The sequence below is a fragment of the Petaurus breviceps genome, unplaced genomic scaffold, assembly GCF_028583685.1.
Source record: "Petaurus breviceps papuanus isolate PSGF00001 unplaced genomic scaffold, PetGlider_PUasm1.0 90897, whole genome shotgun sequence".
NCBI lineage: Eukaryota > Metazoa > Chordata > Mammalia > Diprotodontia > Petauridae > Petaurus > Petaurus breviceps.
The window spans coordinates 13,479,652-13,503,561 of record NW_027187374.1 but is presented as its reverse complement, the minus strand read 5'-3'; the positions used below and the strand labels follow the sequence as shown (position 1 = coordinate 13,503,561).

The 23,910-nt window shown below is 36.3% G+C and overlaps 1 protein-coding gene across 11 annotated transcripts in view; it reads left to right on the top strand.

The window, feature by feature from the left end:
* TTC3 (tetratricopeptide repeat domain 3) overlaps positions 1 to 23,910 on the top strand; it is a 189,011-nt gene that overhangs the window by 55,193 nt on the left and 109,908 nt on the right. For all 11 annotated transcript variants that reach the window (XM_069075029.1, XM_069075031.1, XM_069075032.1 and 8 more), the window contains 5 exons: positions 2,763 to 2,817; positions 15,879 to 16,041; positions 16,672 to 16,720; positions 18,971 to 19,103; positions 22,953 to 23,010. In XM_069075029.1, coding sequence (XP_068931130.1) covers positions 2,763 to 2,817; positions 15,879 to 16,041; positions 16,672 to 16,720; positions 18,971 to 19,103; positions 22,953 to 23,010 — 458 coding nt within the window. The remainder of the gene's footprint in view (positions 1 to 2,762; positions 2,818 to 15,878; positions 16,042 to 16,671; positions 16,721 to 18,970; positions 19,104 to 22,952; positions 23,011 to 23,910) is intronic.

Below are 23,910 nucleotides of genomic sequence, written 5' to 3'. Positions count from 1 at the left end.
GAATTTCTCTCTTCCTTAAGGGCATAGTTCAAGTACCATCTTTTACATAAAGCCTTTCTTAAACCCCTGTTGCACCAATGTGATATTCACAGCACCTATGGCAGCTATAAATATGCCAGCGTAATTCTGAATCACAAAATATAACAGACTTTCCACATGGAAGACAGAACCAAAACATTTATTCAAACACCAGAAAGCTAAATCCATCATAGCAACAAAGAAATCTGTACCCAGTAACAATGCAGGGAGCACCATCATCCCCAAGCCTTTCCCTGTCTAGGGCCTTCCCATAAACGAACTCATAACTTGCTGCCTGCTTCCTCTCTCTCCTTCAGCTCTAACTGCTCTGACTGATTTCCTCTCAGCTCTGCTCTACCCTTCCTCTTCCACTCTCTCAGCAAGTTCTTCCCACCACAGGTTCATGTGATTCAGGCTTCCATGTGACTCAAGCAGGTCCCACATGGGCCTATTAAGTATGGGAAAGATCTTCCCATTTACAATACCATTATAACCCCTCAACTGTTTTTGCCCCCTTTCCAAAGATGGGCCTGGAGTCAGGAAGACCTGAGTTCAGATCCAGCCTTTGATATTTTCTGTCTTTGTGACCTTGTTTTCCTCAGTTTCCTCATCTGTTAAATGGGGATAATAATAGCACCTACCTCTCTGGGTTGTTGTGATAATCAAATGAGATAATAATTGTAAAACATTTAGTATGGCACCTGGCACATAGTGAGCTAAATATATAAATGTTAGCTATTATTACTTATAGTCTTCCATTAGAATATAAACTCATTGAGAGTAGATAGGGATTGTTTCATTCATTTTATTTGTATATTTAGAACTTAGCACAGAGTCTACCAAACAGCAAGTACATAATAAATACTTGTTGATTAGGCTTAAATGGGTATCACTGAGGAACTTTAAAGAAGAATTTTCATCAGGGAAATATAGGATAGAAAAAAGAAGATAGGGGTGGCTAGGTAGCACAGTGAATAGAGCACTGGCCCTGGAGTCAGGAGGACCTGAGTTCAAATCCAGCCTCAGACATTAACACTTAGTAGCCTTGTGACTTTGGGCAAGTCATTTAACCCCAATTGCCCTGCCTTCCTCCCTCAAAAAAAAAAAAAAGAAGATAGATTATCTGCCTGGCAAGGGTAAAGAATGACGGGGACAAATGGACAGTAAATAATATATGGTATTGTGCAATGAAGAGAAAGGTTCCCCCAAATTTTTATCTCCTTTGGCAAACACACACACACACACACACACACCACACACACACACACACACACACACACATACATTATATTCCCTTATGTAATTTCCCAGCTGAAAAATTACTTTTTTCCATCTGGTAAGCAGCACTAGATGGGCCGTTAGGTGGCACAGCAGATAGAGAGCACTGAGTTTGAAATCAGGAAAACTTGTCTTCATGAATTCAAATTCAGTCTCAGATACTTACTAGCTGTGTTACCCTGGACTAGTCACTTAACCCTGTTTGCCTCAGTTTCTCATCTGTAAAATTAACTGGAGAAAGAAATGTTAAACCATTTTGGTATCTCTTCCAAGAAAGCCCCAGATGAGGTCATGGAGAGTAGCACATGACTGAAAAACAGAACAACAGAAAGCACCATTAGAATAGATGATCTGGGGCTGGCCCCAGAGTTGGGAGGACCTGGGATCATTTCTGGCCTCAGATACTTAACACCCACACAGAATTAACTGGCCATGTAACCTTGGGCAAGTTACTTAACCCCAATTGCTTAAAAAAAAAAAAAAAAGAATAAATGATCTGTTTTTTCCATCCTGCTCTTTTGAGACCAAGGTAGCCAAGCAACTCAATTTTGTGTACCAGGTAAACTGAAATTAATTTAGTAGATTTTCAAAATTTACCTAGGATATGTTCAAAGTTTATTATTGAATTAAAAGTCTGTTTTCCTTTGAGAATTTTAAGGGTTTGGGATATATGTGAAAAAAATGATTTAGTTATTACTTATTATAAGTTCACTTTGGAATTTTAAAGGTTCAATTTTTATAGCTGAGTAATATTAGTTTGTTCTGTGGTATTAGGGTTAGTGTTGATTATGATTAGCGTTGGAGTTAGCTATAATTAATATTAATATGAGCATTTTGCAGTGCTTAAAGGGTATTTTTGGAACCCACCTTTTTTTTTTCTAATTGTTGCAAGTTATGCCTTTCCCACCCAATAAAATTATGATTTGCTTCCAGTTTTGTCCTGTAGGTTAACCATGTAGTAGAAAACAAAGGAGTAAATTGTTTAATCATTATTCATCCCTCCACTTCTTTTTTAGATATCATAGGTTCTTCCCTGATGAGGATTATTGCTGCAGTATTCCCTGCAAACCACGTAGGCCCATCTTCCCACAATGATTGTGCACTTGTATTTTATCATAGTCTATGACTTCTCAGGTTCTTAATTATTTTTTAACTTTGTGTCCTTAGTTCCTTACTGTTGTTAGTTGATAAACTTACTTGTAGTAAAATTTAGAGATAACCTCAAAATACTGCCATGAGAATTGTTTTTAGCAGAAAACTATCATTGTTTAAGGAGAGAGAGAATATTATGTGATTGATATTTTTATGTTGCATTAAAGATCAAAAATCCTTAGTGATTTTAGGGCAGAAAGTATTACTGATGAGTAAGACTGCAGCAGGCATTATATCAGAAGCTTTTACATCTGAAACAATTTGTACTTCACACTAGATGTTATAATACAAGTTTTTAATTTCTTTTATTTTAGGAGTGCGCTTGGTGATGGAAAGAGGGCCACTATTCTGAAATACAATTGGCCAAAGGTTAGTTTTTTCTGTGTTGCTTCCTTTAGTAAGCAGCTTGTGCAAAATAACTTTATAAAAATTAAAACTGCTATACATATACATATGTGTACGTGTGTGTGTGTGTGTGTGTATTTCTGTATCACTTCATGGTTTTGTCTTACCTGACAGGTATTTAAATCAGATTTTGTAATTGTTTGTATTTTTGTTTTACTTTTCTTTTGGGAACAGTATAATCTTTAGAGACAGTGAGCTAAAAACCCAAGACTAGGTGTTAGGATACAAAATACAAATATTCATTCTCATTGTCATTAGTATTTTAATAATATCTGCTATTAATCCATAAAAGAGTAACTGACTATTCCTGTTCCCTTGTCACCTTATGCAGTTTGCTTGCTATAAGGTTCAAGTTCTTCTGTATAAGAAGATGCAGCATGAAATAGTGGATAGTGAATTGGCTCTAGAGTCAGGAAGACATAGACTGAAGCCTCTCCTCTGACATACACTGACTCTGTTACCCAGGATGTTTCATTTAATGTCTCCATAACCACAGTCAGTGTTTGTTTGTTTTTTTTAAGCAATTGGGGTTAAGTAACTTGCTCTAGGTTACAAGGCCAGTTATTTCTGGGTGTGGTGCTAAGTATGTGAGCCCAGATTTGATCCCCAGGTCATCCTGACACTGGAGCCGGTGCTCTTACTCGCTGTGCTACCTGGCCACCCCACATAGTCAGTGTTTTAAGACTGTAAATTACACATTTTGCATTGTAGAAGCTGGAACTACTTACTCATATGGAGTTCCCTACATCTTCTAAATCATAGTTTTAGGACAAAAAAAGGTAGCCTTATTTTTCTGCCTTATAGGAAGGTTCTGTGCTATGCTTTAATGATTATAAAATATTTGCATAGAGAATTGCAATTAAAAATAGACATTTGAGATATAATTGATGCTAACTGTAGTTGGTACTGAGCAAATAATTATTATGATCAAGTATATTACATTTAATCAAAGAAGTTTTTCCCCCCAAAGGATTTTCATTGAAAACTATTTTTAACTTTAAAATAGATAATGTATAATATTTTATTTAAGTTTTACTCAGAAAAGTAAAATAAAATCCATGATGAGATTGCTTATGATTTGAAACTGATATAGGAAGCCTACAATTTATGGGAACTTTTTTTGTTCTTTTCCCCCTTGGGATTTGCTACCAGTGGCTTAGGCTTTAAATGATGTCTTATTCTGTCCTACAGAATGGGAATAATTATGATATTAATTAGTCAGCAGCTATTTATAAAATACTTCCTGTATGCATACTCTCTATTGCACACTGTGGGAGAGCTACAAAATAAATATAAAACAAAATTTGTAGTAAGAGTTATCTTCCAATAAGTCTATAATGTAGTTTTCAGTGCAACACTTTGTATGAAGGGATGTTTCTTTCTACATTTGCAGAATGTTAAATCTGCTAGTTGTTTAGGCCTTAGATTCTTAATGGCTGCTTCCTTCCTGGCTAGGAAATTGAAAACAGGCACTGTTGTGATGTCAGCATGTAAGAAGTTAGTTTCACCCTTTGATGTAGAATTGAGTCACATCCTACTCACATTTAACTTAAATTCAGGTAATTCAGTAGGGCTTATGTAGCAGAAAGCACCATAGCACACTCAGGATGGCTGCTAGAAGAGGTTCCTAGATCTGCTTTTCTAAAGGATAGCAACTCAAAATGGGTTAATAATCTTGCTTTAATCAAACATATGTCATTTACTTAGTTCAGGGGGAAGTACAAACAGGTTACAAGCAGACAAAAAAAAATGCAGACAGAGAAACAGATCAGGAGACAGGCTTCCAGCTGTCTGACCATTACATCCATACTTAGTTACCAGAGAGGGAAGCATCGACATCTGGGTTTTCAAAGCCAGGGGGCTCAATGGCTTTCCAGAATCTCATCTGGTCAAATCACACAACTCTTCTCAGAGTGAGACCCAAAACAAAACCTCACATCAGGGTATATATAACCTTCTCCTGACTCAGAGAATGTAACAACCCTCTTGACCCACTGCCCAGTCACAAAGTAACAAGGTGTGGGTATTCCTGAAAAACAGGCCTCCCGCCACAGGCTCCATGTGACCACATTCAGCCTGTTAGGGGGCAGAGTATATTTTCAAATCTGGAAAGGTTCTCAGAGTCACTTAAGCCTGTCAAGGGGCCATGGGGCAGGGAAAATCTTCAGATTCCCATTCCCATAACAGCTTGATTTTTTTTTTTTAATGGAGGTAGGGGAAGATGAAGATGTGCTTTAGATTGAGTATGTAGTAAGAAATGTTTATATGCCTCTTGTCCTTCTGTGCTGTTCTACCACCTGCCTCTCATACCCTGATCCCAACCCTTCACAGGGCAGGATGAAAGGAAAATGGAAGGGAGGAGGAAGAGGGAAGTATTATTGGTGGCCAATCTCAACTCATACCCCTGAGTCTTTAGGCCAGATGACTTAGCCTTTAATAATGGATCTGGTATGCTGAATTCCCTTATCTATATTATATGGAGAGAAGATAATTTTGATTCTATGGGATTTTTGCCTCATTCACTGACTCCACCTGCTCCATCAATTCCTAAAAATAACATTGAATATCTTTGTCTACTTCCAAAATGATTTAAAGTATATTAAATACATTGCTTTGTGTGATGCCTTAAGGATAAAACAAAATAGAGACCATCTAAAGGAGGCATGCTACCAGGTAGGTGAGCTGTGCAGGTTACAATGTTGAGGCCATAAATTTATCAGCTAAAGGAAGAAAAGACTTGTGAGTGACCAGTTTTTTGTTTCCTAATAAGAAAATTCAGATTTCATGTTGTTTCTTGAGTCATCTTTTAAAATAAAAGATTATTAGAATATCTGATTCTTGAAGGTGTTAGATTCTTAATAGAGAATCCTACTTTGCTCTGCTCTTTTTTTTTTTAAAGCAATTGGGATTAAGTAACTTGCTCAAGGTTACACGGCCAGTTATTATTATTTCTAGGTGTGGTGCTGAGTATCTGAGCCCGGATTTGATCCAGGTCATCCTGACACTGGAGCCGATGCTCTTACTCGCTGAGCCACCTGGCCGCCCCTTTGCTCTGCTCTTTAAAGAACTCTGTTAGAGAATTCAGATCACCTATCCATCTAAAGAAATATAATCTCATGATGATAATTATGAACCTTAATGCAGTCACTCAGTAATCTCTTACTTCCTCTTATGCTGTGACAGGGAGGCACAAATCACCCCATGGGCACCCACAAAAATATTTTCCTCTTGCTGAAGAGGCTTTGCTAGCATGAGATCATTGATCCTGCAGAGCCATGTCAGAAGCAGAGAAAGGGAATCAGACTTTTTTCAACCTACTGTGGCCAGTAGGTTAGAAAATCCTACGGTTGCTCTCCACAGCCACTCCACCTTCCCACAACCCTACAAAGTGCATCAAAAGCTAATTAGCCAGAGAAGTAAAGTACAAGAGCTAGACAGGGAACTGGGACAAAGTGATGGTAAGAGTGGTTGCAGTAGGCCTGAAGGAAAGAGAATTGAAATCCATCTGGGGCCAATACTGTCTCCTTAGTAGGTACTTATGGCAAGGAACAAGACCAGTGAAAAGTTAATCCTATGATACGTGGAGAGGCTGAGGCAGTGTCTAGCTCTAGGGGAATACCTACTGTGAAAGGGGCAGCATTCATAAAGTGATAGGATAATTCAAGGAAAAAAAGATTGAAGCACCAAAGGTTTCAAGAAGGAGAAAATCCAGTTGAAAATGTAGAGTATATATTTCTAGGGCACATGACTAACAAGATGGAGGACTAGACATTTTTTCAAATCTTTACCAACTCAAAATTCCCCCAGCTAAAAATGATAAAAGAAGGTAAAGTAACTGCATCTCTCTCTGCAGATCAAGACAAAAGGAAGTCTAAAGAAATAATAGCCTGATGAATTAGTAGGATAAAATTGAAAGCTTCTACATAGACAAAATTAATGTATGTAGGTTAAGAAGGAAAGTGAATGGGAAAAAAAATATTTGTATCAAATTTCTCAGATAAGGGTTTTATGAAAGATAGATACTATGTGTGTGTATATATATATATATATATAATAAGATATATGTGTGTATGCATACATATATACTCATATATATATACATGACTCCCATTCCTGAATGGATAAGTGGTCAAAAGATATGAATTAACAGTTGTCAAAAGAATTGCAAACGCTTGATAACTATATGGATTAACTTTCTAGTTCACTAATAAACTTTTAAAAATGCAAATCAAAACGAAACCTGAAGTTTCACTTTGTACCCCTTGAATTGGCAAAGATGAAAAAAGATGAGAGAATTCAATGCTGGAGTTGTGGAAAGAGACATGTACCAGTGACTTCATGGAGCTGTGAATCAGTATAGCTATTTTGGAAAGCTATTTGGAATTATGCAAATAAAATTACTGAAATACCTGTACAAACTTTGCCGAGAGATTCCACTATTAGGCTTATAACACAGAAGGTCATTCATGAGGAGAAAAAGCATCTAAATGCAAGAAAATATATAGTAACACTTTTTGTACTAGCAAAACAAAATTGGAAATAAAATGGGTACCCATCAATTAGGGAATGTCTAAACAAATTTTGATACATTTAATGGAATATTTTCGTATTGTAAGAAATGACATATTGAAGACAGAGGAACAGACGTTATAGTACAGGCCTGTGTAAATGAAGAATGACTGGCACCCAGCGATAGCTTTATCAAGCTTACTATTCAGAAGAGGAGGAAGAGAACAGACGGTTGCAGAGATTAGCCCCCATGCTAGTAGTGAACAGCACACAGTGGGGGTATCTATGCTCTGGTTGAAATGTATGTGTAGTTTGAGACAAAGAACTAGTATGATACAAATGAAAGACTGCCCTTTTATCTATAAGACTAGCAAAGTGAGGACTTTTTTTCTGATTTCCCCAGTAAGGAATGAGGGTCAGGGAAGTAGGAGACAACCCTCATGTTGACATTCCAGGAAGAGGCTGAAAAGAGTTAATACTTAGTTTCTGGGTTTATTAGCCTTGGAATGTTTACATTCTAGGAAGCTGGGGTCAAACGGGTTTTCACTGTTAAACATAACTTCTGATGAAGTTAGGAGTGAGAAACAATGCACATAATGTCTGCAATAATGTGTCTGAAATCAAATGCAATGGGAAAAAACTAGAAGCTTTCCCAGTAAATACAGGGAATAGAATGATGTCTCCTTTCCCCTCTTATTTGCTATCTTTCTGGAAATGCCTATGATAGCAATAAAGGAAGGAAAAGAAATTACAACAGTAAAGAAAAGACATGGATTTCCTTATTTGCTGAGGATTTTCTTTGAAAATCCTAGTTAATTGGCAAAGAAACTGAGAAAATTCTGCAACATTTCAGGCTACAAAATAATTACACACATACACACACATCTATATCATAATAAGAATCCAAGAGGCAATAATTGGAAGGGAATTCCCATTTAAAATAACCTACATGAAAATCTAGGAATCCATATATCAAAACATAATACTTTTGTAGATTATTTGCAAAATATTCCTTAAAGAATAACTTCTATATCTAAAGGAATATTGTGCTTAGATCAGAGCCATGTCAAATACAATGAAGGATGTAATAGTTCTAAAATTCTCAGTTTTTATATTATAAAATTGCTGAAGGAATACTTGACAGAACTAGGCAAAATTATAATGCCATTGAGTTGGAAGATTAAATTATCTAGAATTTCAGTCAAAAAGCATTTATTAAGGGCTTACTATGTGTCGGGCACTGTGCCAAACATGGAATACAAAGTAAGGCAAAAACAGTACTGCCCTCAAGGAACTGATGTTCTCATAGGGAAGACAAAATAGTGACACATACAGAGTAAATTGAAGTTAAATCTCAGAGAGAAGAAATGAACATTAAGGAGTTTCTGGAAAGGCTTCTTGCTGAAGGTGGGAACTTAGCTGAGACTCTAAAGAAGCCAAGAAGCAGAGACAAAAAAGGAGAGTATCCCAGGCATGGGGCTGAGCCAGGGGAAATCTTCCAAGCCAGGAGATAGGTGTGAGAGTCTTGTGAGGGATAGTGAAGCCTCACTGATCATAAGAGAATTTAGAAGGGAGTAAAATTTAAGATGATTAGAAAGGTAAGAGGGTGCTAGGTTATGAGGGCTTTATATTTGATCCTAGAAGTGATTAGGAGGCACTCGATTTCATTGAGAAGGGGGGAGTGCTGACATGATCAGACCTACACTTTAGAAAGATCAGTTTGACAATTGTGTGGAGGATGGACTGGAATGGAGTGGACCAAGCTGCAGACTGTTGTAGTAGTCCAGGCGGAATGATGAGGGTTTGAATCACAGTGATAGCAGTGGTAGAGGAGAAAAGAGGACATCAGTAAGAGATATTGTGAAGGTAGAATCAACAGGATTTCTCAATAGGTTGGATATGGGGGATGAAAGAATGAGTAGAGAGTGACACCTAGTTACAAGCCTGGGTGACTGGGAGGATGATGATGCTGTTGACAATAATAATTGGATTGATTAATTGATTGATAAGAGAATTAGAGAAGAAACACATCATATCTTTTCACAGGAGGGGATGGATTTTTAACCAAATATGGGATAGAGGCAATTGCAAAAGAACAAATAGGTCATTTTGATTACAGGAAATTGAATAGTTTTTACATGATTAATAATGCATATAGGATAAGAGGGAGTTGGTAATTGGGGAGAGGGTGGAATCTTTCTCATGTTTCTGATAAATGTCTGGCATCCAGAATATTAGATAAGTAACAGAAAATACCTTTAGACCAGAATGCTTTCCCCTAATAGAGAAATGGTAAAAGTATATGAACAAATAGTTTTTAAAATAATTGCAAAGAACCATATGAATATGAAAGAATACTTAAAATGACTAATAATAGAAATAAAAATTAGAGCAATCCTCAGGTTTCATCCTTATGTTCAGTAAATTGTCAAAAGTGACAAAAGGAGAAAATAGTCAGTGTTAGAGGGATTATTGCTGGTGGATCTGTGAATTGGTACAACTGTTCTAGAAAGCAATTTGGATTTGTTGTAGTGTAATAAAAATGTTCATACTCTTTTAACCCAGAGATTCCACTGCTAGGTATATGCTCAAATGAAACAAAGAAAGAAAGTCTACACATACGCCAAAATACTGTTAGCACCTCGTTTTGTGCTAGAGAAGAACTGGAATTACAGTACATGCCCATCAGGAGGAGAATAACTAAAATTGTGGTACATAAATGTAATGTAATAATACTTTGTTGTAAGAAACAACAAATATGAATCCAAAGAAACTAGAAAGTTATAGGACTGAAGCAAAATAAAGCAGAGCTAGGAAAATAATTCAGATATTGATTACAACAGTGTAAATACAAAGAACAACAATCACAAAATGAGAGATTAAATGTAAAATCATAAAAGAATAACTTTGACCTTTAAGAAGAGAAGAAGATACTCCCCATTGCAAAATTGAGGGTTAAAAGGTATGGAACTATAATTTTAGACTTTTGATGTTTTGGATGAAATTTTTTTCTCTTTTAAAAATTCTTTGTCTGGGGCAGCCAGGTGGCGAAGTGAGTAAGATTTCTGGCCCCAGCGTCGGGAGACCTGGGATCGGTTCCGACCTCAGATACTCGGCACCCACACCAAAAAATAACTGGCTGTGTAACCTTGACTTAACCCTGGTTGCTTTAAAAAAAAATTCTTCGTCATTAGGAATGACTGGGGAAAGGAAAGATATAAGGAGAAATAAAAGAGATGTTAAAAAAAATTAGTAAAATATATATATTTTAAAAGGCAAAACATAAGTTACATAGGAAAAAAACTCCCTATTTGTCAAGAAATGAAAAGAGTGGAATGCAGTCTGAAAAGAATTAGATTTAATCCAGCATCTTAAAGCATATACCGGGATGTACTAAAAAAAAAAAAAATGTGACCTGAATATTAAAGGTCATGCAATTAAAAAAAGAAAATAATATAATCAGTTCCTATACTTTTCAAATTGACACTGTATGCAATGCTCTACAACCATAGATTCCCACCTTTTATGCAGTTACACATTATCTGCCCTCTTTCTATTGAAGGGAGAGGATCATGTGCCTTCTTTACATCTCTTCTTTGACTCCAAGCTTGATAATTATATTTTCCATGCATTGTTGTTGCTATTGTTTTATTCTTTTACATTCTTGTCATCATTGTACATATTGTTTTCCTGGCTCTGCTCACTTTATATCAGTTTATGTGTCTTCATCTTTCTTGCAGCATAGAAACATTCTGTTAATTCATGTACTACAATTTGTTTCTCTACCCCTGGAATCCATGGTGTTCATAGACATATTTTGGTTTTGACTTCCATTGGAATATATATGCCTAGCTACAGAATCTCTTCCTCAGAGAGTATTGATGTTTTTCATCATTCTTTTTGAAAAATTCTAAAGTATTTTACATAGTGGTTGAATAATTTAGTTTCATAAAAAATGCATGTGTGTGCCTGCCTTTCTACAGTTTCTCCAACATTAGTTATTACTTTTGTGATTTTTACCAAATTACTGCCTATAACTTGAAACAACAGGTTTGTCTTGATTCGTATTTTTATTCATGATTCAGAGCATTCTTTTATACAACTGTTGTTAATACTTTGCAATTTTCCTTTTGTGAACCTGGCTGTGTTCAAATGCTGCCTCTGATGCTCATTTCCTGTGTGATATTTGGGAAGTAAGTTCACCTCCCCAAATCTTAGTTTTCTTATCTATAAAATGAGAAGGATTGAATTACATGGCCTGAGGTTCCTTCCAGCTCTAGATCTGTGATCCTATTAATTGTTCCTGTCCTTTGACCAGTTCTCTACTGGAGCATGACTTTTGGTCTTCAATGTTTTTGTTAGTTGTCTTCAATGTTAAACCTTTATCAGAGATATTTGGTACCAAGCTGTTTTCCCCAGGTAACCACTTCCCTGCTTATCTTAGTGATGAAACTTTTCCATTTTTCATAATTGAAATGAGCAGTTTTATCTTTAGTAATCACTTCTTCCCTTGTTTGGTTAAGAATTTAGTCCCTGCTAATTCCTTCTTCTCATTGCTCCTAGTATAAAAGCGAACATCTTCAACCTGGCATTTAAAGTCCTTTACATTCAGGTTCTTGTGTAATAATTCCAGACTTATTTTATCCCCCTATGTTCTCCTACATTCTTTTTTTCATTTTTCAAATGCTTTATTAACTTCTGATTTACATCATTCGTTTCCACCAGATTTTGAGTTACAAATTTTCTCCCCATTTTTCCCCTACCCACTGCCCCAAAATAGGAGGCCCACAGGATATCCCCTCCTCCAATCTGCACTCTCCCATATTTTCTCCCATACCCCTTTCGACTTTTCCAGTAGGGCATGGTGGATCTCTATGCTCCAGTGCCTGTATATCTTATTTCCCAATTACATGTAAAATAGTATATATATTTTTAAACATTTGATTTTGAAACTAAATTGCAGATTCATTCCCTTCCTTCCTTGTCACCCACACTTACTGGGAAGATAAGCAGTTTAATATAGGTTGTACATGTGTGGCTAATGCAAAACAATAACATAGTAGATATATTGTAAAAGACTGACTATATTTCTCCCTCCTATCCCACCTCCCACTTATTTTATTCTCTACTTTGATCCCATCCCTTTTCAAAAGTGTGTGCTTCCAACTTCCCTCCCCCCCAGCCTGCCTTCCTTCTCATCCCCTTCACCCCTACTCTCCTGTAGGGTGAGATACCCTGTTTAATGTGTATTTCATTCCCTTCCCCAGCCAAATTTGATGGGAATAAGGTTGATCCATTCCTTTTTGCCTTCCTTTTCTTCCCCTCCATTTTAACCATTTTCCCTTGCCTCTTCTATATGAGATAGTTTACCCCATTCTGTCCCTCTCCATCTCCTCTTATTATAGTCCTCTCTCACCTCTTAATTTCACCTTTTAAGTATCATCCCTTCCTATTAAATTGGTCCTGTGCCCTCTATCTATGTATACCTGTAAACATACATACACACATTCACATATGTATTCATATGCCCATTATACCCTCATATATAGACACATATACATATATTTCTATTCTCTTCAACTATTTTCATACTGAGAAAAGTTTAATCAGTTACAATTATTGTTTTTCCATGTAGGAATGTTAATAGTTCAACTTTGATAAGTTTCTTATGATTTCTTTTCCCTGTTTACCTTCTCATGCTTCTCTTGCTTCTTGTATCTGAATGTCAAATTTTCTATTCAACTCTGGTTTTTTCATCAAGAATGCTTTAAAGTCCTCTATTCCACTGAATGACCATATTTTCCCCTGAAACATGATACTCAGTTTTGCTGGGTAGGTGATTCTTGGTTTTAATCCCAGCTCCTTTGACCTCTGGAATACCATATTCCAAGCCCTTCGATCCCTCAGTGTAGAAGCTGCCAGATCCTGGGTTATCCTGGTTGTGTTTCCACATATTCAAATTGTTTCTTCCTGGCTGCTTATAATATTCTCTCCTTAATCTGGGAATTCTGGAACCTGGCTGTAATATTCCTAGGAGTTTTCTTTTTGGGATCTTTTTCAGGAGGTGATTGGTGGATTCTTTCAACCTCTATTTTGCCCTCTGGTTCTAAAACATCAGGGCAGTTTTCTTTGAGAACTTCCTGGAGGATGATTTCTAGGTTCTTACTTTGATCATAGCTTTCAGGTAGTCCAGTAATTTTTAAATGATCTCTCCTGGATCTGTTTTCCAGGTCAGTGGTTTTTCCAATGAGATATTTCACATTGCCTTCTATTCTTTCATTTATTTGGATCTGTTTAACAGCATCTTGATTTCTCATAAAGTCATTAGCTTCCACTTGCTCCAGTCTAATTCTGAAGCAATGATTCTCCTCATTGAGCATTTGAGATTCTTTTTCCATCTGGCAAATTCGGCTCCTTAAGGCATTCTTCTCATTGCCTTTTTGATCCTCTTTTGCCATTTGAGTTAGTCTGTTTTTTACGGTGTTATTTTCCTCGATCAAGCTGTTGACTCTCATTTCATAATTTTCTTGTATCGTTCTCATTTCTCTTCCCAATTTTTCCTCCACTTCTCTTATCTGCTTCTTAAGGTCCTCTGTGGCCTGTAACCAGCTTGTATTTTCCTTTGAAGCTTTTGGTGCAGGAGTTCTGACTGCACTGTCTTCCTCCTGTTCTAGGCTTTGCTCCTTTTTGTCCCCAAAATAGGAATCTAATGTTGGAATCTTCTGTCTGCTTTGTTTTCTTTCCCTGGTCATGTTGCCCCTCAGTCACTTGACCTCTGGGCTTTTTGCCACGGTAGGACTCTGACACCAGACAGGGGAGCTTTCATCCCAAATGCTGGGGTTTTCTCAGCTGCTGGAGGTATTTAGTTGGGTGCCCTCTCTGAGGTCTCCACACACTCTGGCTAGCTGGTCACACACCCCAGGACCTCCACCCTAGACTGCATCCGGATCCAACAAGGTTAAAGCAAGAGCGATTACCCCTCAGACTCGTCGCTTGGTTCCCCTACACTCTGCAGGCCAGGAGCTGAAGCTGCCACGTGTCACTGTCTGGCTGTGCTGGGCATCTCAGCTGCTTCTTGCACCAGGGGCAAAAGCCAACGTACTCCCTCTTACTGGGTCCCAAAATCCAGACTGCATTGACCTCTCACTTTGTCCTTTGCATCTGTGTGTTGATAAATCTGGAAACAGCCACAGCTGCTGCTGATCTGGATCTCTCCTGCCGGCAGCTGGTGAGACCTGCCCTGGGGCTAAAACCTCCAGATCAGGGCTGGGCTCAGCTCCCAGAGCACTGTGCTGGCCAATTCCTGCCAGCCTGCCAGGCTGTCCTCAGTGGGGTGTTAGCTTCTCTGTGTCATTTTGTGGGTTCTGCAGCTCCAAAGTTTGTTCAGAGTCCCCTTCTTACATTGATTGGGGAAGGTGGGAGCAGGAGCTGCTCCGAGGTCGTGCTTCTACTTTGCCTTCTTGATTCCAACCCGCCCCCCCTTCTCCTATATTTTATTCCCCTATATGTAATCTGTATTCAAATCACACTGGCCTAGTAACTAGCTGTTCCTTTAACTTAGCATTACATCTTCAATCATAATACATTTGGGTAGACTTTACCCCATGCCTTCAGTATATTCCTCCCTTGTTTCTGCCTCTTAGAATCCCTGGCTTCCTTCAAATGTGAATTCAATTTCTATCTTCTACCAGAAGCCTTTCTTGATCCCCACTGTCATAGCCCCAACTCTGCCCTCTGAAGTTACTTTATGTTTACCTATAGGTATATAAAATGTACCCTGTTAAACAGAATGAAAGCTTCTTGAAAGTAAAGACATTCGTTGGTTTTCTTTTGTGCTCTCAGTACTAAGGACAACTTGCATATAGTAGAAATGTTGGTTAAATTATTTGTTGAATGGATAAAGTTGATCTCATTAAATTTATTAGTAATATTTTTAGACTTGGAGTTGTACAACAGAACCTTCTCCTCCTCCCCCTTTCTCCTGCCCAAAAGTACTTAGCATAGAGATTAAAGATTCTTTGTAGGGTCATCCTATATTATTGACAAAGTCTATGATTTCCTGGAACAAAATAACTTTTCCCCCAGTTCATTATGTAAGTTTAAAAATTCATTTTGGCCCAGCATCATAGATACAATTTACTGTTTTTTAAAACAGTTGAATTATTGCTATATTTTAGTGTAAAAAAATCTGAAAACAAAATCCTCAAATTATATTCTTTGTGACCAAACTCTCTAGTAAGTGTTTTGACAGTTAACTCTTTAATTCTATTACTTATCAATTTACTTATTTTTTCATGCTTTTTACTTAATTCATTAAGTAATTTTATTTCATATACTCTGCCATCTTGGCTCTACCTCCCATGTAATTTTATTTCTTGAAAAAATTAACCTCACCTGTTTTTTAATGGATAAATACTTAAAGCATTTTTCAGTTTTTTAAGAAAAATATTATTTCTTGTCTACTTTCTTTAACTTGGGCATATTTTAAAAAAATGGAATTTGTATTTATTTAACAGGGCCATTATCGTTTTTGTGATGCTCTCTCAATGTTGGGGGAGCATTCCTGGGCACTAGAAGCAAATGAGAGAGCTCAACATCTTTGCAGAAACTACCCTGATGGAATGAAGGATCTTACTCAACAGAATGTAAAATTACAGAAACAAGTGGAAGAATTAAGAGGTACTTTAAAGTAATGTAGTGTAATATTTTCTTTTTTGCTTCAAATATTTACAGTAGAGGGAACATGGTATAGTGCAGGGGTAGAGAACCTGCCCTAAGGCTGCAAGTTCCCCACCCCTTACGTAGTGTATAGAATGTTGGACTTGGACTAAATGTTCAAATCTTAACTCTAACACTTAACAGCTGTGTGACCCTGGGCAAGTCATATCTCCTCACTGTGCCTCAGAAAATTCACTGATACTTATCCACTTAGTTATAGAGGGCTGTGATTTACATTGGTGGAATTCCCTTTGCTGACTGGTAGAACCTAGTATAGTTATTGTACCAAGTAGAACTAGGTTGTATGACTGGGTTTCGTTTAGCTACCAGTTATGGTAAGTATGTTAGTTTTCTATTTCAAGTCTTTTATAAACCTAAATTCCCTTTTGCAGTATAATTATTGTGGCACATACATTTCATTTACCTACTAATCATACAAAGTATGTTAATTTTCTGTTTCAAACCTTTTATAAAGGTGAAGTTGCTCATATAACAGTTAAAATAAAGGATGACTTAATGTTAATTTTTACAATTAAAGTAAACAAGAAGTAGTGTTATTATACTGATGGATTTTGTAATTAATTTTCAAAGGTTCAAAACACGGTAATCATCAAACAAGGAAATCGTTTTATGGGAAAAGGTAAGTTGATACTAGATCAATAATAATTGTATAGCATTACCGTGGTCAGTTGCTCTAATTGCTACTAGTAGCTTTCAGTAACTAGAAGCAAGGACAATCCAAACGTACAGATTTCTTTCATTTTTTAATTAAATCATCCTTTTATTTAATAATTTTTCTATTTCTCTTTAAAAAATTGTTTGCTTTGAAAATTTCCAGCTCATGTCAGTTAATCAAATCATCAAACATCTTTTAAGCACCTGCCATATGCTAAAACACTGTGATAAGTGTTATGGAGAGATATAAGATTATGATCGTCCTTTCCTTCAAATTGCTGACAAGGAAATAAATTGCTGTCAAGGAAATAAGACACCAGTATAGATAGATATGATGCACAGCATTAACAACAATTACATTAAAGAAATAAAAAAATAAGCATTATATGCAGAGGAGAGGATGAGCATTATTTTGTATTTATTTTTTTCTCTAAAAATATAACGAAATATTAAGTTGGGAGTAACAAAGATACATAGGATATTTAGAAATAGAAAATATATTTGAAGTAATATTTCCCACTGCTTTTACATTTATAGCTTTGTTACTTGATTCCAAGTAGCAATGAGCAGAGTCTTTTATTCTTATTTTTTGTCTCTTTTTTTGGGAGAAAAGCCTGGAACTATATACCAGATCAGGAGAGGGCAATATAAGTAAGAATGGTTGTCTTCCTTCCCCTTCTTCCCTACCAGAAGTAAATCAGTGTTGCAGGCCGCATGGTGGAATGTGAGATCTGGCTTCTTTATCTGCCTCTGATGCTTACTACCTATGTGACAACAGCAAAAATAATTTAACTTCCCTACTAAGCCTCAGTTTCCTTATCTACAAAATAAGGATAATAGCATTTTCACTGCCTACCCTGACCTATTGGGGTATTGTGAAGAAAGCATTTCATAAACCTTAAAGTCCTTTATAAATGGGAGGTATTGTTGTTTATTAGATTGGGAGATAGGTAATTTTTTTTTTAGTTCATATTCTACTTTATTTTTCCCTCATTTACATGGAAAGACAATTTTTAACATTCATTTTTTAAATTTTGAGTTTCAAATTTTCTCCCTTCTTCCTTCACCTCTACTTCCTCAACACAGTAAGCAATTTAATATAGGTTATATATCTGCTGTCATATAAAATGTATTTCCATGTTAGTCATGTTTTGAAAGAAGAAACAGACCCAAAGAAAAAAAATAGAGAAAGTTCAAAATAGTATGCTTTGATCTGCATTCAGATTCCATTTAGTTCTTTCCCTGGATGTGGAGAACATTTTTTCATCATGAGTCCTTTGAAATTGTCTTATATTATTATGTTGCTGAAAATAGGTAAGTCATTCACAATTGATCATTTTACAGTATTGCTGTTACTGTGTACAGTGTTCTGGTTCTGCTTACTTCCTTTTGCATCAGTTCATGTAAGTCTTCCCAGGTTTTTTGGAAATCTTCCTGCTCACCATTTCTTTTAGCATAATAGTATTCCATTATATTCATATACCATAACTTATTCAGTCATTCCCCTAATGATGGGAATCCCCTTAATTTCCGATTCTTTCCCACCACAAAAAGAGCTGCTGTAAATATTTTTGTACAAATAGGTCCTTTTCCTTTTTTAAAAAAATCTCTTTGGGATACAGACCTAGGAGTGATATTGCTGGATCAAAGGTTATGCACAGTTTGATTGCCTTTTGGCAAGATAAATTTTTTGATTAAATATTGTTTTGTTATTACATGACTATTTAGCTAATTGTTTAACTGCCTTTACATGCCAAGAAATAGTCAAAATAAGGAACAAATACTTTATTTCCCTAATTACTGATTATAGTTCAGGTTAATGTTTCCAAATCAGTTGTGGTAATTTGTCAGTGATTCCTACATTTTGGTTATTTGCAACTTCAGTTAAATTTTGTCATTTTGATTTACACACTGAACATGGTAGTTGTAGTGATTAAAACAGGAGGGTAGGGATGGATGCATTTAATTTACAAACAAAAAAAACTTTTCTTGACCTTTTCTTAATGTATGAGTTTAATATCAATTGTCACACATATGCCTATAAAAAGGTACAATCTGTGGATTTAAAGTTACTTATTCCTTCAAGCCCATATTAACAGTGTTTTATGTTCTAAAATTCAGTATCTGTCTCTGCTGTCATGTGTTTATTTGAAGGGTTTTAAATATAATATATAATAATCAGCAGCATTAAAACATTAGTTATTTTTTCTCCTAGATTATCTTCAGGTTATAATTCTCCGAGACCTTTACATTACGGTTTTCTTAATTTTATGGAAACCAATGAAGAAAACAAAGTATTGAGATTAGCATCGAAATATCGTGACTATTATCAGTATCAGAATATGAAGGTAAACTCACTCAAAATGATCATTTCTTTCCAAGCACATTGGTGGTTTTCATAATAGTGGAACCTAAAAATTTGGGAAATTTGAGCCCTTCCTGCATATTGATATGGAGTGTTTCCATTTTTTTTTATGAAAAATCATTTAGTTTCTTACAACTTCATAAATATACAATTTTAGAGAATTCTTTCCAAATAACATCTCAAAATTATTGCTCTGTAGCATGTATGAGGCTGCTTGTTCTTTGTTGAGATAAATGTTATCAAAATATCAAATCTTTGAAAAGTAACAAAGATTTCTATAATAGTAGTGCAGTAAATGAATACTGTTAAGTTTTACAAAGAATCAGTGCCAGAAGGAACCTCAGGGATTATCTAGTCTCCCTCATTTTAAATCTGGGGAAACCCAGTCCCAGAGAATTTAAGTGACTTGGCCAAGGTCACATGGAGAATAAGGGTTAGAAGTGGGATTTCAACAAAGTTCATTAGTTGACTCTAGAGGCAATGGTCTTTTTAGTACATTGATGCCTACTATTTTAAGTCATTGGTACTGATTTAGGATCATGGGATTATAAATTTAGAGCTGGCAGGGACCTTAAAGGTCATCAAGGCCACCTCCCCTAATTAAAGAGTGTAGGATTTATAAACCCTACTTATGTTTGTTTTAATTTGTGATTGACAGTTCATAAATAGCTACTGGGCTTTCCCTATTGCCTACCTCATTGCTTTCGGGAACTTCTAGAAACTCGTGGTAAAAGTATATATGCTAGTATTACATCTGGAGGGAAAGATAGAAGAAAGAAAACTCCTTTTACTTTAAATTTGTCTTTCAAATTAAAATATTGTTACTTTTTAAAAATTTCACTTAAAATTTAATCTGTAAATTCAAATATATGTATTGTGTTATATTTGTATCATTTTTATGGGTTCCTCTCCCACCTCCTCATATTTTTTTTTCTTATTTTCCCAGGATGATGCTCAGTAAAGAAAATGAGTTGTGAGGAAAGGGTTAAGACTTGAGAATTAAATTCAGATGTCCCTAGTGTCAGTTCTTTTGTAAGATGGTGTTTCAAAATCTTACATCAATGTTATACTTCATTTAGATGGAATAGGTACACAGAAATGAAATTGAATATAAAAAGTTTATTTCCCTGTAGTACAAACTTAAGTTGTCCGCAAAAATGTTGAGAAACCAGAAAACACATAAAGACTAGAATACAGCAGTCACACTGCCCAGAGCTGTTCCTACGATATGGTGAACTGGAGTGAAACTCTTTTATTTAAAGGAACTGAACCACTGTTGCCTGGGCAGGTAAGGAAGCAGCACTACCATCTGCTTCTAAAAAAAGTTGCTTATATTTCATATTATCACATTGTAAACATTCCCAAGGCAAAGAGACTTTCACCCCTACTCCCCACTTGGCTTCTCCCTTCCTATACAACATTCACATTGCACTTTGTGGCTTCTTTTCCCTTCAAAGCTATCCTTAATGTTCATTTTAGGTTTATACCTATATGTCTATATTTAGATAGATATTTTTTGAGAAGGAATGATTTGTCCCACATCGCATACCCCTCTAAGGATGGTGTCACTCTTCGTTACTTTAATGGTGGAGTTAATTTGAATGTTTAAATCTGTACTGATCTTTAATGCCTCTGTTAATGATGCTTTAGTAGCAAAACTTGTTTAGAAAGTTGTAAAAAGAAACCTTTTAAGCTGTATACCAGTCTCCAAGTTAATATCAGATTTAGTGTGTTTAAGGGGATGCAAAAAAACTGTTTTATAGTACCATAGGTTTGTTTGTTTTTTTTTTTAATTTTTAAAAACATTTACTATTAGTTTACAATTATAGATTTTTTTTTTTTTTGCTTTTTTTTGGAGGGGGGAAGGCAGGGCAATTGGGGTTAAGTGACTTGTCCAAGGTCACATAGCTAGTAAGTGTGTCAAGTCACTGAGGCTAGATTTGAACTCAGGTCCTTCTGACTCCAGGGCTGGTGCTCTATTCACTGTGCCACCTAGCCACCTTGTGTCATAGATTCTTTTTTTTTTTTTTTTTAAGCAATCGGGGTTAAGTAACTTGCTCAAGGTTACACGGCCAGGTGTTTCTGGGTGGGTGCTAAGTGTCTGAGCCCGGGATTCGATCTCCAGGTCGTTCTGACACTGGAGCCGGTGCTCTTACTCGCTGTGCTACCTGGCCGCCCCCGTGTCATAGATTCTTAACTGGGATTTAAGAGGCCATCTAGTTCAACTCCTTCCTTTTACAGGTGAGGAATTTGAGGTTAAGAAGACTTTAAATGCTGATTAACCCACATCCTCTGAATCCAACTCCAATTCTCTTTCTAAATGATAGAAGATGTATATAAAACCTAGCCCTGTACCATCCCTCTATAGGCATTCAAGCATTTATTGGTACTAACATGTTCCTTAATTGAAAGATTAGTAGATAGACTAGCAAAGCAACTTAGATTTATTCTTAGAACAGGAAATTATACAAGTGACAGATGTTGTCCACTTTCAAGAAAGGGCAAAGGTATGGAAGCTAAAATTCACGACATAAAAATGAATCTAAGTCTGAAGAAAGGGAGTGACCTCAACTAAGATACTGACTGATTATTCAGAATTAGTAGATTGATAAGAGAGGAATTTTGTTTTATAGACAATCCACTTTTATGAAATATCTGCAAAGAAAATCATTCATGTTGCTTGTTGTGTTTTAGCTCTTTGACCTCCTGGGGACTTTGGAGTTTTTTCCCCCTTGTTGGATTTCAAAACCTTTTAAGAAATTAGGGAGTTTTGGGGCAGCCAGGTAGCACAGCAAGTAAGAGCACCGGCCCCAGTGTCGGGATGACCTGGGGATTGAATCCGGGCTCAGATACTTAGCACCACACCCAGAGATAACTGGCCAGAAATAATTAAGCAAGTTACTTAACCCCAGTTGCTTTAAAAAAAAAAAAAAGAAAAGATATTAGGGAGTTTTTAGTGCTGTTAAGTAAATCAATTAGGCAGTGCATCTGTGTGTGTGTATACATATATAAATATGATCACAAATTTATTTCACAACACTGTATATCTTATATTTGTTTTCTCTGAAAATTACTTGTAATCATTTAAAATGCTTCTAATTATAGAAACCAATTCCATGGGAAATGCAACTGAAAGATTCTTGGCAACATTCTTTAATGCATCCTAGCAATGGGAGGTTCTGTGGTATAGTATAAGGAATGTTGAATTGGATTCTGAAGACCTGGGTTCAGATCCTGCCTGCTTAGTATTTGTGTGGCCCAGCTCTAGTCATTTCTACTCTAAACAGCTTTAGTTTCCTTACCTATAAAATAATGGATTTGGACTAAATGCCAAGATTCCTTCCAGACCTAAAATGTATAATAATCCGTTAGCCAGATTTTAGTCTGTAAATCAATGAGAAAAAACATAACTAATCACCACTCTTAGCTTTTCCTCAGGAAGTGACAGCAGGTGTGGTTGGAAATTAGAGGAAATGGTAGAATTTTAAGGACGTTTAGAATGAAAACATGCTGACTTACAGGAACAAAAGTATATAGGATCCATTAAATGGTCTTTATACAGTGTGCACAGTAGTCATCAGATCCTTACTAGAGAATTTTGTCCCTATCTTGGCAGTTTAAGAGTACTCAGAAGGGATACAGAGAATACAGCAATGATGAAAAGACCAGAAAAATAAAATCTGTAAAGAAATAGATTTATTCAAAGAGAATTTATGAGCGGTGGCAGTGTTAATATGAGTGGGGAAAATGGCTATTTGTTTCAGGTGCGTGATAGATTTTTTTCATAGTGCATTTTTCTTAACAATATTATTTATCTTATTGTTATGGGTAGGTATCTCGTGAAATTTTGAAGTTAGAAAATAAAGATTACCCTCTGGAGTTGCCACCAGGTAAGTTAATTTTTCTATTTCATATTTAAATCTGGTGCTAAGTTAAATAGTGTTGCTCTACACCATCCAGTAGATGGAGTATCTTATTGAGGAGCAGAAAGGAAGCCAATGTCTCTAGATCACATGGTATGTGAAGAAGGTATTGGGTATAATAAGACTTGAAAGGAAAGAAGGGGCCAAATTATAATGGAATTTAATACTGAACCTAAAAGTAATAGAGATTCACTGGAGCTTATTAAGTGGGGGTGACAGGGTGACAAGGGTCAGATTTGTGCTTTAGGAAGTTCACTTTGATAGCTGAGTGGAGGATGGACTGGAGTTTGGAGAGACCTAAACCAGCCAGCAGGCCCTGGTACTATTGAAAGAGAGAAGGGAGCTTATCCTAGAATGTTAAGGACTTGGTAACTGATTAGAACTGGGGAATGAGAAAGTGAGAAGTAGGATTGTAAGCCTAGGTGACTGGGAAGGTGCTGCCACCCTCAGCACTACTAGAAATGTCAGGAAGTCAGGAAGACTTTGGAGGAAGCTAATTAATTGTTTTTACATATTGAGTTCAAGATATCTTTCTTTAGCTTCATTTAGCAGCATGTAAGAGTAGACACAGTCGACAGTAGAAGAAATCAAAGACTGAGGCTTGGCAGGGCAAGATTGTCCATAAGATAAGGCACAAGAGATGAGAGCACTATAGAGTTCAGCTGGTTTACCAGAGAGTTAAGATGGGGAAGAGTGGAGAGTGTAGCTAGTGCAGGAATGATTAAGTGGGAGAGAGCTGAGAGATGGAGGGATTGGAAGTCACAGTTAGGACAAAAAGATCTGTTGGTGGAAGTAAGGCAAAGGGATAGGTGGAGTGACAGGAGATCATGCTCAGGATAAGGAAATTTAAGAGTTCTTGAACATAGA